The 14,358-nt window shown below is 44.5% G+C and overlaps 1 protein-coding gene across 1 annotated transcript in view; it reads right to left on the bottom strand.

Moving 5' to 3' along the window:
- Positions 1–7,354: 7,354 nt before the first annotated feature.
- The window catches only part of GALNT12 (polypeptide N-acetylgalactosaminyltransferase 12), a 119,174-nt gene continuing 112,170 nt past the window's right edge, over positions 7,355–14,358 (bottom strand). The window contains exons 9-10 of the mRNA XM_060254501.1: positions 13,894–14,049; positions 7,355–7,501 (exon numbers count right to left, since the gene is read on the bottom strand). Coding sequence (XP_060110484.1) covers positions 7,364–7,501; positions 13,894–14,049 — 294 coding nt within the window. The 3' untranslated portion in view covers positions 7,355–7,363. The remainder of the gene's footprint in view (positions 7,502–13,893; positions 14,050–14,358) is intronic.

Below are 14,358 nucleotides of genomic sequence, written 5' to 3'. Positions count from 1 at the left end.
AATGAAACTGTGCATGTTGCCTTGCTGAACTTAACCAAACTGATTGTGCCATGGCTGCTCTGGTAGGAAAGACGGGGGAGGGGTGGTTATAGGTAAAAGCTGCTTTCATTTCCCTGCTAGCTGACTACTTGTAGCTGGAAGTGTGAATTGACCATCATTGCTTAGCCAGGGAGGTCATTAGCATTTCTAAATGGTTGTTGGGTGAGGCTGGAGACTATGAGAAAAACTTTTATTTAAAAAATGGAAAGTGACAATTTTGAAGTTAATATGAAGTTTCCTATAAATGTTTGTGAGCCCAGACCTGGAACAGACAAAACAGGAGCAGTTTCTCCATTCCCTTGCACAGCCTGATCTGCTTAGCAGGTTCCCTCAAAAGTAAGTTCTGCCATGCTAAACTGCCCCCTCCCCGGCAAGAAAAAAAATGGCTACATTGCTGTGTAGGTCTTGGTCTATTGCTCTAACCACTATACACATACTGGCTCTCATTAGATCCAGATTGCAAAGGCTTGTTTTTCTGCAGATAGGATTTGAGGGGAAGTCTGTGGTTTCTCTGTTAGAGCTGCTGGTTATTTATTCTCAAGACACAAACACGCCTATAATATTGGGAACATCTGCCATCGACTGTAAAGAGCACTTCTGCTTTCTACCTGGGAGGTATAAACTTAAGTGTGAATTTAAAAACCTAGTCTTTAGGCAGGACCCACGATTTCAAAGTATCAAAGGGTTATTTTTGTTCCAGTGCTGTCCTCAGCATTAAAAATGGTGGTTCTTTTCAGTCTGAAGTTCTGACCTCTCCCCCTCCTCTGGACTCTCTTCCTCAGTCCTCAGTCTGTTGCTCCTGCTCCTGCTGGCATTGAGCCGCTCTGGCAAAAGACCCAGCCAGGGAGCAGGTGCCTCCGCCAGTGGCAGCCAACACACAGGCATCCCCAGTGGATGGACGGAAGCATCTGCCTTTCCCAGCTCCCCCTGGCACACCAAGCAGGCTTCTGTAACAGAGAGGATGCGGTGAATGGTGGAGGGAACTGGCAGCTGCTGAGTTAGTGGGAGCACCTTCAGCTTGCCAGACCTGTGTTTTCCCATTAGGATAGCGTAGTGGCTCAGCTTCACTTCAAGGTCTCCCCACAGAACTTGCTCCCAGAGACTTACTCAGATGGGCCATGGTTTCCTGGATTGCTTCTGATTTGGAACAGTGCAGAAGAAATAACAAGAAAAGAAAGTTCTCTTTTGCAGTCTAATTATCCTTCCCCAGGTAAGGAAATATCCTGTGCTAGTATGGCAAAGAAAGAAAATTGGAAACTGGCTATTATCCTACCACAGAGTCAAATATATGCTTCGATAGTGGGTGGCCAACTGAAGGAATCTCATACAGGGGCAGAGAGATTTATATGCATTTTTGTGTCCCAGCACATGCCTCTTTCTGTTTGAAGTTGCTTAGTGATGTGTTTTGAATGTTGCTTGTATGTAACCACAATCATGAAGCTATGGTATGCCCAGAGCCAGATCTGCCTCTAGGCATAATAGGCATTTGCCTAGGGGGGTGCCAAACTGGACACCCCCAAGTGACTGTCTCAGGCACACCTGCGGCATGGAGGTCATGCAGCTGGCTGGCTGGGGTGCTCAAGGGTGGCAGTGGACCTGCAGCAGTTTGCCTTTCTGCTTGTGGGGCATGGGGGGGCTCCTCCCTTCCCAGCCTGACTCTCTCAGCTGCAGGCATCCCTGAGCATCTTCCGGCCCTTCCCTGGGGCCCTGGGCAAGGGAAGCCACCAGAGACGAGGAGGAGCACCTGCCCCTACCCCCCTTGTGCGGGATGCGCTTGCCCACTGCCTGCCCAAGGAGGGAGATGCTTGGGGTGGGACTGCCCTTGCTCGCCTTCACTGGGAGACCTCCGCCAGAAGGAGGGGGTGGCTTTCCCTCCCTCGCCCAGATGAGAGAGGAGCCCAAAAGGAGAAAGCAACAGCAATTTTCCCACTGGCTCACAGGGAAATTCTCTTCTAAGTTCTTCATCCATTTGATCATACAGTCAGTGACTTGTTCTGCTTCTATTGCAACAACATTTTATATATTTTTCCTAATAGATGCTTTAGATTACCTGTAATTAATTGTTCATAAGCCATTTTCTGTCGTAGATGGCCTCCTTCTTTTGCTATAAATTCTTTGTATTTAGATACCACTAAAATAAATGTTGATTCTAAAACACCTGCCCTGAGCCTGCTTGTGGGGAAGGTGAGATATAAATCAAATCAAATCAAATCATAAAATGGATGCTGTTGTCAGGAGACAGGCCACATCGGCTGGGCAGGGCCAAAGGAGAAGTGTGTTTAGGAATGGTCCCAGGACAGGACAGCTTGACCCAGTAGAGTTGGGGGGTTCTTGGCAAGGGGAAAACCCAAACAGGACACACATGTTTTTCATGACATCATAATTCTCCCCCCAGTATCAGAATGTCATTGAGTTGGTAGGAATCCTAGAGTAGTTGTAACTGTTGTCAGCCGCCCTGAGCCTGTTAGGGGAGAACGGGATACAAATGCAATAAGGCAGACAGACAGACAGACAGATAGATAGATAGACAGAAGAGTGTAAGAGTAGGGGGGAATGCGCCTGTTGATTGTCAGGTCAAAAGGATCCAAGCCTCTTTCCTTGTCTTTCAAGTATTCATCTTGAAGTCTCACTTCCTGTCTTTCAAACATCCATCTGAAGGAAAGCCTCATGGAGGTAAGACCTCCTCCTACCAAGCCACCTTTGGATCAACTTTGAATGTCCTCCATTACCCCTTTCCCTGGAGTACTGGTGAGGTAACATATGTGCTGCTTTCTATGATCTTATGTCACTCTTCATGCTCCATGTTGCTTATGCTTTGTGCTGTTTTAAGTAAAAGTAACACTCCATTTATAGGCAAGGATATTTTATGTTAAGCTAAACTACATGTTCTTAATGTATTTTTCTGTGCTGGGTTATGGTCTGGAAATTCTGAATGTGATTAAAAGAGAAAATCTTTGTTAGATCTTATGTACTAATAAAATCCCATAACATTTATGAACCTGGTGTTCAAATTATTTATTTTCATTGAAGTATCTTTCCCAGAGTAAAATTCAAAAGATCCCTCTTGCAAGCAAGGGCTTAGCTTGGAAATAACACAGGTGAACACTGCATTTTGTGGGTTTGGATTCTGCTGTTTGCTTTGTTTTCTTCATAGTCTCTATGTTTGCCTGTTTAATGGGGACAAATTACGTACATCTGATGAAATGAACTCTAGTTCACAAAGCTTGTTCTAGAATAAAAAAACTCGTTAGGTGCCACAAAATTGCTCTTTATGTCTGTGTGCAGCATTTGTTTCCCCCTAACGGCTTCCTGTAACATAAAGACACCCCATCAATACCCCACCTGACTTTATGAGAATATTTGAAAGTATAACAACCAAAATTATGGCAAAAACATACAATTAGGAAATAATATTCAGATTTCTCTGGCTTAAAAAACCTGATATCCTAGTTGTTGATTACAATTTTGTCCAAATGGGTGAAATGTTTCTCAAAGGGGAGGTCTACCAGTGATCTGGCAGAATTTAGCTCTTAGAGGAGGCCTTTTGCTTAGTGAGAGGGGGGAATAGTGAGATTTCTCCACCAAGGTTTACTGGGATTTTTCCCTTAGAGAAACATAGAAATAAACCAGGCAGTGGCTTAACCAGAAAGGAGGAAATGCTAACAAAATAATGCACACTTACAGAGATGGATGCACACTGGAAAAACAACCACACAAGTTAACAGGAAAATAGAAAGTAGTTAGAAACAGGAGGGTTTTTAGGGGAATTATAGTCCAGAAGATCAGAGATCTGAGGAGAAAAGCAAGACCTCCAGCATCTTGGGTATGCAGTTTGGATCCAGGAACACACACTGCATGGGACAGAGCATGTTCAGTTACAGGGCAAAATGTTACCTCAGGGCAGGATGATGCCATTGCCACAAAGAAGAATGTGCTGATGGGATTAGCTGGAAGTAAAACCATGTGTTGGAAATGCTGTTCCCAGGGATGCACAATTTTCTGGAGGAACTTGCGATATTTCGTATGTATAGCTAATGGTGGTGTCTAGTGTAGACCCAGTGTTAAAGTTCTTTCAATTAGATTACTGAGTAAAACTAAAGGTGTTGATGTCTCTCTCGATGACCCTCAGACACAGGTATCAAGTTATTTGAATAGTCTATTGATTGACCAGGAAGGACATAACCAAGTGCGATGGGATCATGTCAAGCTGGAAAATCTTTTTCCTGAGATCTCATTTTTGAAATAATATATCTCTTCTTTGCAGGTGGGGAGAGAGCCATTAGCAGATACCCTACAGTCACCTTCCCAAAATAGCATTTTCAGGCTTGCCCTTTACCAGCATCCATTTTGACTCAGCTACAACCTGGCTCTGCTTCTAGGCCAGATGGGGTAAAATATGATGAGGGGCATCCTTTATAAACTACACTTCTGCAAGGACGATCTGGGGGCTAACAATTATTACTTTATGAACAAATAAGTTCTCTAAATATTCATCTTTTTCAGATTCACTGTAATGACCTATTGTGTTTTATTTTTTGAAATTACATACATTTCATAAGCCAAAATCCACAGCTATCTAAACAAAAATGCAGTGAAATAAAAAAGCGAATGCTTTAAGTGACACAGGGCAATTTACTCTAATATTGGATTTAATAGGGAAGTGAATCTTGCAGACAAATAGCAGAAACTCATTCTCAGTAAAAGGGAACTAGAAGTCAACATGCCTTGTTTTCCATCCAGTATTCTAGGTCTAGCAAATAATTTAAAATACATACATACACTTGAGCTGCAAATCAGTAAAATTTTATTGGATTTTCTGTCAACTGCTTTAATTCTGAGAATACATAAATCTCTCCCCAAAATTACACTAATATTTATAAAAATGACTGAACATTAATTACACTTTTGAAATAGATTTAAGAGTCACATGGATGCCATGAGGAATTACAAAGTCTTATCATAAAAAAGCCTTTCCTAGGACACCAAACAGAAGCGGAAAGCTAAAGCAATCAGGCACTTAGGAAGAAACAACCTCCAAGTATGCTGTAATTGTTTAAGTTCAAGTTTTCTTGCTGATACACCAGTCAATCAAACGTTATATAGGGTTAAAATGAAAAGGATCTCTTGCCCACTCTCAAAAATAATAACAAGGTAAAAAACAAAAACAGATTCTTGGTATTCCAGAAGCACTACCATCTATTTTCTAACCATTTCCAGTTTTCCCACATTGTTTTGGGGGACATCTTATAGTACACAACCTACCCACATGGCTGTCCAAGGTTAGGATATTCTCCTGTTCTGACCTACCCAACAAAGACTGAAGGCTGCAGCCAGCAAGTCAGGAGGTGGCCTCAAGGACACCAGCTGCCTCCTCTGTCCGGAGTAACATCATTAACAAATCTGGTGGCACCACTGCTAACCAGGGTCTCCCTTAGCCAGGATCTGAAACCCATATCAAACCATGGCTTCAGAGCCTAGCTTAAGTAACACTCTTAACTGCAGTTAACTGCAAATTAATTGCTTAATGATGTTTAAGGGAAAACTTTGCTCCAGGGAGGGAAGAAGCCGCAGGAAAAGACCATGTACTTCTGCCAGTTTACTGACAATACTGAAAGAGAACATAATGATATGTATGCAGCAGCCTTATAATGGCAATGAAGTTTTTCTCTGGCTCACATGATGTTTATCCTGGAACAATGTGGCACCTGTCAACCTCATGGTGAAACTGCTCCAGGCTACTCCATGGTACTGAGAGCAGATGCAACCACAGTACAGCCAAATGTCCTGTAGGAACCCAACAGGACAGGCACTTTAATTGCACTGAGAGACCTTACAAGGCTATTGATAAAATACACAAAGAATGGTCTCCAATGAACTTGAAGCTACATTTGTCAGCACAAGCACCCAAGTTATACCGAAGCTAATGAGATTTGCTTTTGTATGTGAAGTTCACCATACTTCCGGACTGGTTGTGCTTAAGTACACGGAGAAAAAGTACAATGCTATGGAATATTCTTCAGACTAATATCACACTTTCACCTTTTTTCTCATGCACACGAGCAGGGCTGATGCATTGGCATTGTGTGGCTTGCTAAATTTCTTATGTGCTCAATGAAGAGGCCACGAACAAAGATGTCATAAAAGACTGACACAAGATGTCAAAAATTAGTATGTAGGTAGCATATAATGTAAGTGGGATTCAACAGCTACATTCTGGTGGAGTGCAGGACCATTCCAAGTGAAAGTGCTCCGATAGTAAGAGAACCATGAAACTAACCTCCAACAAGGTCAGCTCTATAGTAAGGCGATGAATTCAGGCGGCAGATTTTGAGGGTAGTTAGTCTGCCCGTCTCTCCCCTTGCCCTTTTGCTGGGACAGGGACAGTGAGGGCGTCTCCCTTCCTCCAGGCACCTGCACACCCCTAGCAGGGCTTAACTGTCACAAGAGTCCAGCAAGAGTTAGGGAAACTCAGTTGGGCATAGCTGCTGTAACGTATTTAGAGATATCTGCGGAACAAGAAGGGAAGGAGCATTACCTGCTGGGGATGTGAGGTAGTGGGGGGTTGGCAAAGATTGTGGGGAGCCCCAGGTGGCTGGAGGAGATCTCAAGGAGAGGCTGCTAATCTCAAATATTGACTTTTGAGGTAGTTGCACCAGACATCGTAAAAGTTTTTTTACCACAAACATTCTATTCATGTTTTTAAGGTATTTAAAAATGAATTACTTAAAGGTTAATCAAATACTACTTTGTTCCCTTATCCCCATTTCTGATCCTCAAAAGTGGCTTTTCAGGGAGCTGCACTGAAAAGAGGAGAAGCGCCAAAGGTCTCTTTTGTGAGCTCACTCCAAACAACTTGAAGGTCTCTGTGTGATCCTCCAGTGTCTTATGCATCAACGATATTTATCAGATAACAATGGAAAGAAGTCTACATGGATGCTGCGCTGCAGTCACCAATTTCGCATCAGTTTGGCCTAATATATTTTTATTTAACATCTCTAAAAATAGGCAGGATGTTTTAGTAAAAAAATAAATCTTTACACTATTGTCCACTAATGTTAGTGTTATCACTTGCATTTCATTACTATATCTAAAGTTTATAAAAATACATGACCTCTGGGGTGGGGGAGACACGATAGATTTTTGAAAAGTCATACAGCTGCCCAACAGGGAGAACACAGAAGCAGACATTTCTGCAGCCAGGGAATCTGGACCCATTAAATATAGAGACTTCAGTGTCTGCTATTCTTCTAAACAAGATAAAAGGAAAGTGCTACATACAAAAATAGTTGTATGTTTTCTTGTCTGAATGCCTCTCATTTGTTCATCAGCTTCTTTCTTTGAAAAACCATTTCTGGCGTTCTGAATTGGTGCAGGGTCGTAATAAAGGTGCTGGGCTGCCATTGGAAGCGTTGGCTTCAGCCTGGAGGCACTTCTGGGTCTGTATATGGATTAAACTGCCGTCCTAAAAAAAAGGGCTCAGAATTACAATTCCTAGGACTCAAATGTTAAAAAGTTATACTAGAAAGCCCAATTGAAAATCTAGATTAAAATACATGTTGTTTTCATCCTTTATTAGTTTAAGAGGTACCATTAGAAAGAGAAAGAAGAACAAAACACTACCTCCATTCTGAAGCTCATCTGGCAACTGCAGTCAAATGCAGAACATTTCTCTGTGTCTACCAAGTAAATGGCAATAAATGCACCATTAAATTAATGGGGGCTCTCAAATGGACTTCAGTTGAAACCTGCAGAGCCCAAAACAGTGGGCTTTTCTGCTCGGTTGTATAAATGAGTAAGAACAGACTAGAAGAGTCCCAACAACATTATTTCATCCATATTCATCATTAGGCTTAGAATCCAGGTATGAACACTCTCATCAATGCAAAATCCCAATGCATGGAAGTAGTCTATATGGTAAAGGAGCAAAACCAGATCAGATATCTACCAGTCAGTGAGAAACCTGAAAACTTAATGTTAGACAATTTCAACCATGTAATTTAGGGGCATTTTAGACTCACTTCTTAGCAAGGAAAGCAAGTTACAGGCAATGACTTGGATCTGCACAGAATAACTTTGTGCCAAGGTCTCAGGTAGTAGATATGGACCTGTATTGCTACCCATATCATCATCATCATCAACAACAACAACAATTATCCTATCTCAGCTTGCATCAGGCTTCTGGTGATGTAAGCCATAGAACAAATATGCAAAAACATTAACATTTAAATAATTTAGGCACTGCTGATGGAGACATAGTGATGAAGACTGGAGTGGGCAGAGTCTGAAGGAATTATATTACATAGTCCTCCTTGATTACAGAAAGGACCCACAGGTCTGATGTAATGTACCTCCAGGTTGATAAGTATGGGTGGAGGAGGGTAAAGCCAGAGGAAGACAAAGGGGAGATAGTGACGAGGTTGTGTTTTTTTAATTATTTAAATTTATATTTTACTCTCCTTGCAGGCGGGCTCAGGGCAGATCACAACATAAAAACAAAAACATATAAAATAAATAACAGTTTAACATAGAGAAAACAGCATAAAATTTCTTTTAAATATGGGGTTCCTAACTGGAAGCATTGGTCTCCAGCTTCATAAACTGGGCTATAGAAGGTGGTAGATGGTGGGGGTGGGGCTAAGGTCTTCCTGGATGCTCAGCTGCCTCAATCAAAGGCCTGGCAGAACAGCTCCATTTTATAGGACTTGCAGATTGGCAATAAATTCCACAGGGCCCTGATCTCTGGTGGGAGCATGTTCCACCAGGTTGAGGTCAAGGCCAAAAAAACCCCTGGCCCTGGTCAAGCGGATGTCCTTTGAACTGGAGGCAACCAGAAGATCTTGTTCCACAGAGTGCAAGGAAACATATGGAGGGAGGCAGTCCCTCAGGTATGTCGGCCCTAGGCAGCACAAGGCTTTAAAGACTGTACAGTCTTGTTTTGGTGTCCTGGACCCCTTAGATCTGGCTGATTGCAAGGCTGGTGGGGAGAACTTGGATTTAGGTCCAAAAGAGTCTCTGGAAGAAGACTGGGTGGACCTTGGGCACCAAGCTTGTTCTGGTGTCTGTTAAAGGGATATCTGGTTTGTTCTTGATAGAGCGCAAGGAAGATAACAGTCCAAGGTTTCTTGAGGTTTTAATGCTCTTGTCCATTTCTTGCCGGACCGAATCTGTGGTGGAACTGAAGAGACTGTCACCGTTGAATAGTAAGTCTTCCACGTAAGGTCTGGTTACAGGGAGTGAAGTGGAGCCCTGCATGTCTCCTAAGTGTGATGGCGGATGTGAGTGTCTTAACAAAGATGTCAACTGTGTGCTGGAGGAGTTCAACCGTTGCTTTGCTAGAAGCATTATTTCCCTCTGGATGCATTTAGTGGCCAATCATTTGTCTTCAGGTTGGGAAGCTATGACTTCTGAGAGGTCTTCCCCTGATATCTGCCTATGCATTCTGAAAAGTTAGATGCTTTTAACACCCAGAGCCCCTGCAGAGTACAGCTTTTTGCCAATGATGTCAAGTTTCTTGCCCTCTTTGTCCATTAGTGTTGAGTGTATCTGGCAGGACTTGGATGAGGAGGAAACCACAATTGAGTTTGGTTGAAGATGTGAAAAGAGAAACTCTAAACCCGTTAGTTGGATGCGGTACATGTGGTCTACTCAGTGATGAAACAGATGTAGAGGCTGGTTTTGGCCATGAAGCCTTTGTTGTCTGAAACATGACTGATGTGAGAGGTACAGTGACAGCGGTGGTAGCACCCATATGTCCAATATTGAACACTGAATCGGTAATAGTGGGCTGTGGTTGCACAGAAGAAGAAGAAGAAGATATTGGATTTATATCCTGCCCTCCACTCCGAAGAGTCTCAGAGCGGCTCACAATCTCCTTTACCTTCCTCCCCCACAACAAACACCCTGTGAGGTGGGTGGGGCTGGAGAGGGCTCTCACAGCAGCTGCCGTTTCAAGGACAACCTCTGCCAGAGCTATGGCTGACCCAAGGCCATTCCAGCAGGTGCAAGTGGAGGAGTGGGGAATCAAACCCGGTTCTCCCAGATAAGAGTCCACACACTTAACCACTACACCAAACTGGCTCTCACAGTGGAAAAGGCTAAAGTGTGAGCCATTTATTTGAGAAGTTCACCATAGGACTTCAAGTCTTTAGAAGAAGAGATAGGGAGGTCATCAGCTACTCTCGGTGTTAGGGATGGAAGTTTGTTGACTCGAGTCATCCCAGTCAGATTCAGCCTCAGAGCCACCGGTGGGGTCCTCAATATCAGGAGGTTCAGACAGATGAGGTGTCAGAAGAGCATCAGGGTTCAGCATCATAGATGAGACTGAAGAGTTGTTCAGTGGAACCCGATCCACCTGTTCAATGGGGCAGTCAGGGTGAACCTTTTGTGGTCGATCTACATGCACAGAAGGTTTGGAAATGATTGCCAATGCTGACAAGTGAGGAGGAGGAGGAGGAGGTGCACGAGATCAATGAGACACTTCCAAATATTGATTCTAATCCTGAGGTCCACAAGGTGGAAGCCAGGGAAAGGTGGATCAAAGTGGATAGGCTTCATAAAGATACTGCCACTGGTGCTGGCCCCAAGGGACATGCAGCGGTAATGGTAAGCAAAGGGAAGGGAAGAATGGTCCTGGTCACGGTCAGATGAACGGTGTTGAGGGGAGCAACAGCAGTCCTGCGGATGATGCTAACTTCCTGATTGCTGACAGTGAGGCAGAGTGAAGCCCCCTCAATCAGAGAGCGGACTGCCTGATCTCACTTCGGGATCTAGAATGAGAGTGGGAATGTGAGGAGTGCTCAGTATGGTCTGTCTCATGCTTGGATTTAGAGAGAAGGATCAATTGAGTGGGGAGCGATCCCAGTGCCAGAGGGCTCAGCCAATGGATTGGGGATAAAGAAAAGCCACCAAAGAGAAACCACGGAGAAAATGAAGCAGGAGAGAACCGAAGTTCCATGGTACCCACCCTCTAATATATATATAGTGTAATCCATATTATAAAGAAAGCCACAAAATATTTCTTTAAAAGCCACAAGGATTCCCAGGATGGAGCACATCCAAAGGAACAAACATAACCCAGTCTTAGAAAGTCCTCATAAAGTGCATATTCTTTAGATATGTAGAAAATGTCCAATTTTCAGACGCGCAGCTATGTATGATCATCCTTGTGCGATGGGTTAGTACTCCAGTTTTCCATTTCACAATTGCTTTTTCCAGCTTAGTGCTTCACATTTCAGGATAAGGCAAGAACGCTTCAAGGCACCTTGCAAAATTCAAGTGCAGCAGTCTGCAAAGCCATACAAATTAGTTCACACCAAACTCTCCCCTCCCAGACAATGAGCAGTTCAAGTTGGCTCTGGAAGATGATAAAGCGGCCTTGAGATACCAACTGCAATCTTCTTCACAGGGTAGAAATGGACACTTATGAACGTTGCACAGAAACAGCCAAGCTGGTACCAGCCACACCCTCCCCCACGTTCCCAAGGCAAAGAAATGGAATAAAGCAAGTCATTGTCCAGAGCCAAAACACAGCAAGAGTTGGAAGGGTGGCATCAGTGGTTCTGGTACCAGTGTTTCAGAGAGGCAGGCATGACCTGGTGAGAGTGATGGCCCCTTGGGCTGTGATGCTTCTCAGAATGTTTGTTTCTTGTGTTGTTTTTGTCCGCCTTCACACCCTTGTCCTCCCTGCTTCTCGTAGCAGGAGTGAATGATTCTAATTTGAAGGCCATGCTCAATCATTTTGAAAAGCGGTCAGTATCAGAATGGGGTTGCTGCTGGGAGTGTTGATTTCCTGGTGCTGATTTGCTTGTCAATGTTGATAGTTGGTTTTGTGCGTCAGTCAAAGGAGATGACATCGACACCATCGAAGTAGTGGAAAGCATTGATCTGATTAAGGCTGCAGAGTCGAGCAGCTCAATTTTTCCTCATTTGCTTCAAGAACTTAGTGCCGTGCAGGCACAAGTCAATTTGGTGTGGTCAAGCACAGAGTGTGATCATTGTGTGGTGGAATTTTACTCCCATACTTCATGCAGTGCTTTTCTATAAGCTGAAGTAGAAGCGAGGGGGAAATTAAAAGAGGGTGGTGACCCTGAAGGGCAATAGAAAGGGAAGAAACCAAAGACAGTGGGTGGGAACATAGTTAAAAGAAAGGAAAAAACTGACAAAAAGTCAAGAAATAAGTAGCTAACTACGAAAGAGGCAGGTTCACTGACCGTGGCATTGGAGATCGGTCCGATCAGTGTGGAGTTTAGAAGACAACTGGCAGGAGGTGTGTGCCCATCCTGGTGAGCATGCGTGGTGGGGCTCCTGTGCATGTCAGCAGGGAAAGGCTGCGAAAATCCCTTTGGCTTGGTAGGTTACTGACTGGGATTGCCACAGGCTCCCTAATCACATGGGTGTGATGCAGAGAGACCATGAAAAAGACCGTGCCCAAGCTCTTGACAGAAGGCACTGGCATCAGTGGCCCCTGGTCAGGAGCTGGAAGCCTGAAGCCCCTCCCAGCCACAGAACCCTCGTCTTTGATGGAGTCAGTCTCAGCCTGCTCCTTTTAACGGCCTCCAGACCTTCAGCCAGAGTTTGTGGTGTGGCAGCCTGGTGGCCTTCCAATAACAGATACCACTGGGTGTATCTTCACACCAGCTGGCAAGGGAGGTGCATGGAGATGTTAAATGACATCAGGCAGAGAAGTGCCTCCTGTGGAACGCCTTATCGCAAAGGTTTCCCAGAGGACACATCCTCTCCCAGCATCACCCACTGCCCCTGACCATGGAGAAATGAGGAAAGCCATTGAAGAGCCACCCCTTGGATTCCTACATCAGCGAGGCAGTGAGTCAAAAGACTGATTGACTGTATTGAATGCTGCTGTGAGGTTGAGCAACAACAGCAGTGCAGACCTGCTTCAATCCAGCTATCTATGGAAATGGTTCATCAGGGTGACCAACACAGTCTTGTGGCTGGGGGAAAAGCTGGACTAGAAGTGATCTGATGCAATGCACAGCAACCTCCAACTGGAATAGTGTTGACCAGGTGATCCAGGTGCAGCTTTGTAAACTAGACAGCCAGCTGGCACACAGACAGCAGCAGGCTCAACTAGATCTCCATGTCTGTAGAGTGCAGGGGTGGGGAGACACAAGGAGGGACTGTAGCTTCCAGCATTTCTCTTGCCTGCCCTACAGAACCAGTCTTCTTTTTACAAAGAAGCTTCTTGCAGCAGCTTCAATGAAGAAGGTCAACAAAGTAGGAAAAGATCAAGGGGTTGAGCTGAGCACTGAGTGATCCAATCAGAGAAGCAGCAAGTTCAAGGAGGTACCATCGTGCCATTCTGAAGCCTTGGCACCCATTCACATGAACACACCTGAAGCTGCCTTCCACTGAATCAGACCCTCCTTGGTCCCTCAAGGTCAATCCTGCCTGCTCAGACTGGCAGCAGCTCTCCAAGGTCTTGGGCTGAGGTCTCTCACATCATCTCCTCCCTAGTCCTTTTAAGTGGAAATAAACCTTCCAGGAACTAAACCTGGGACCTTCTGCATGCCAAGCAGATCCTCTGCCACTAAGCCACGGCCTAGCCCAAAATCCAGATCTCTAGGAATGGAACACATAAAGCGGTCTTATGCTGAATCAGATTACTGGTGAATAAAGGTCAGTAGTGTTTACTCCGTCTGGCAATGGCTCACCAGGATCTCAGACAGAGGCCTTTCATGCCAGACATGTTAGTCAGAGGTGTCCAGGGGAAGAACCTGGGACCTTCCACATACCAAGCAGATGCTCTGCCACTGAGCCAAAGCCCTGCTTTCTACACCATTCATCCCTCCTGCCAACAGCTGCAGGCAATGAGCACAAAAAAAACAGTAGCCATACCTCTCGCAAAACAAATTTCTGATTTTCAGGAATGTTCTGGACATTGTTTTCACACAGGTACATTTTCAGATAATCAGTTCCTGGATCAACAGCTGCACATACTTCAGGATGCCGGGTATTGTAACGGATTTCATGGTGGGATGTGAACTCAAAAAACTGTCAGCCCCCAAAAAGAAAACACAATTGGAATGAGGGGGGGAAATGCCAATCTTCAACATTAAAAGCATTTTTGAGAACAAAAGTTATTAAAACTCTTCTTAACAAGCTTTTGGTCCTTCATGGGCATGCATCAATAACTGTCCAGCATCAACAACTGGGAAGAGAGTTCTGCAAAGACGTAACTTTCCACCAGAACCTTCTCACACCTTGTAATACCCCAGTGTGAAGAGACTGGCACACGCTTGACCGTTTGGCTCAGGACAGCTGCTCCCTTGGCTCCACATCACAAGCAACAGCAGAGTCAAG

The sequence above is a fragment of the Heteronotia binoei genome, chromosome 14 (assembly GCF_032191835.1).
Source record: "Heteronotia binoei isolate CCM8104 ecotype False Entrance Well chromosome 14, APGP_CSIRO_Hbin_v1, whole genome shotgun sequence".
In the NCBI taxonomy this organism is placed as follows: domain Eukaryota; kingdom Metazoa; phylum Chordata; class Lepidosauria; order Squamata; family Gekkonidae; genus Heteronotia; species Heteronotia binoei.
Note: the sequence above shows the minus strand (reverse complement) of the source record. Positions and strands in the feature narration are given on the sequence as shown.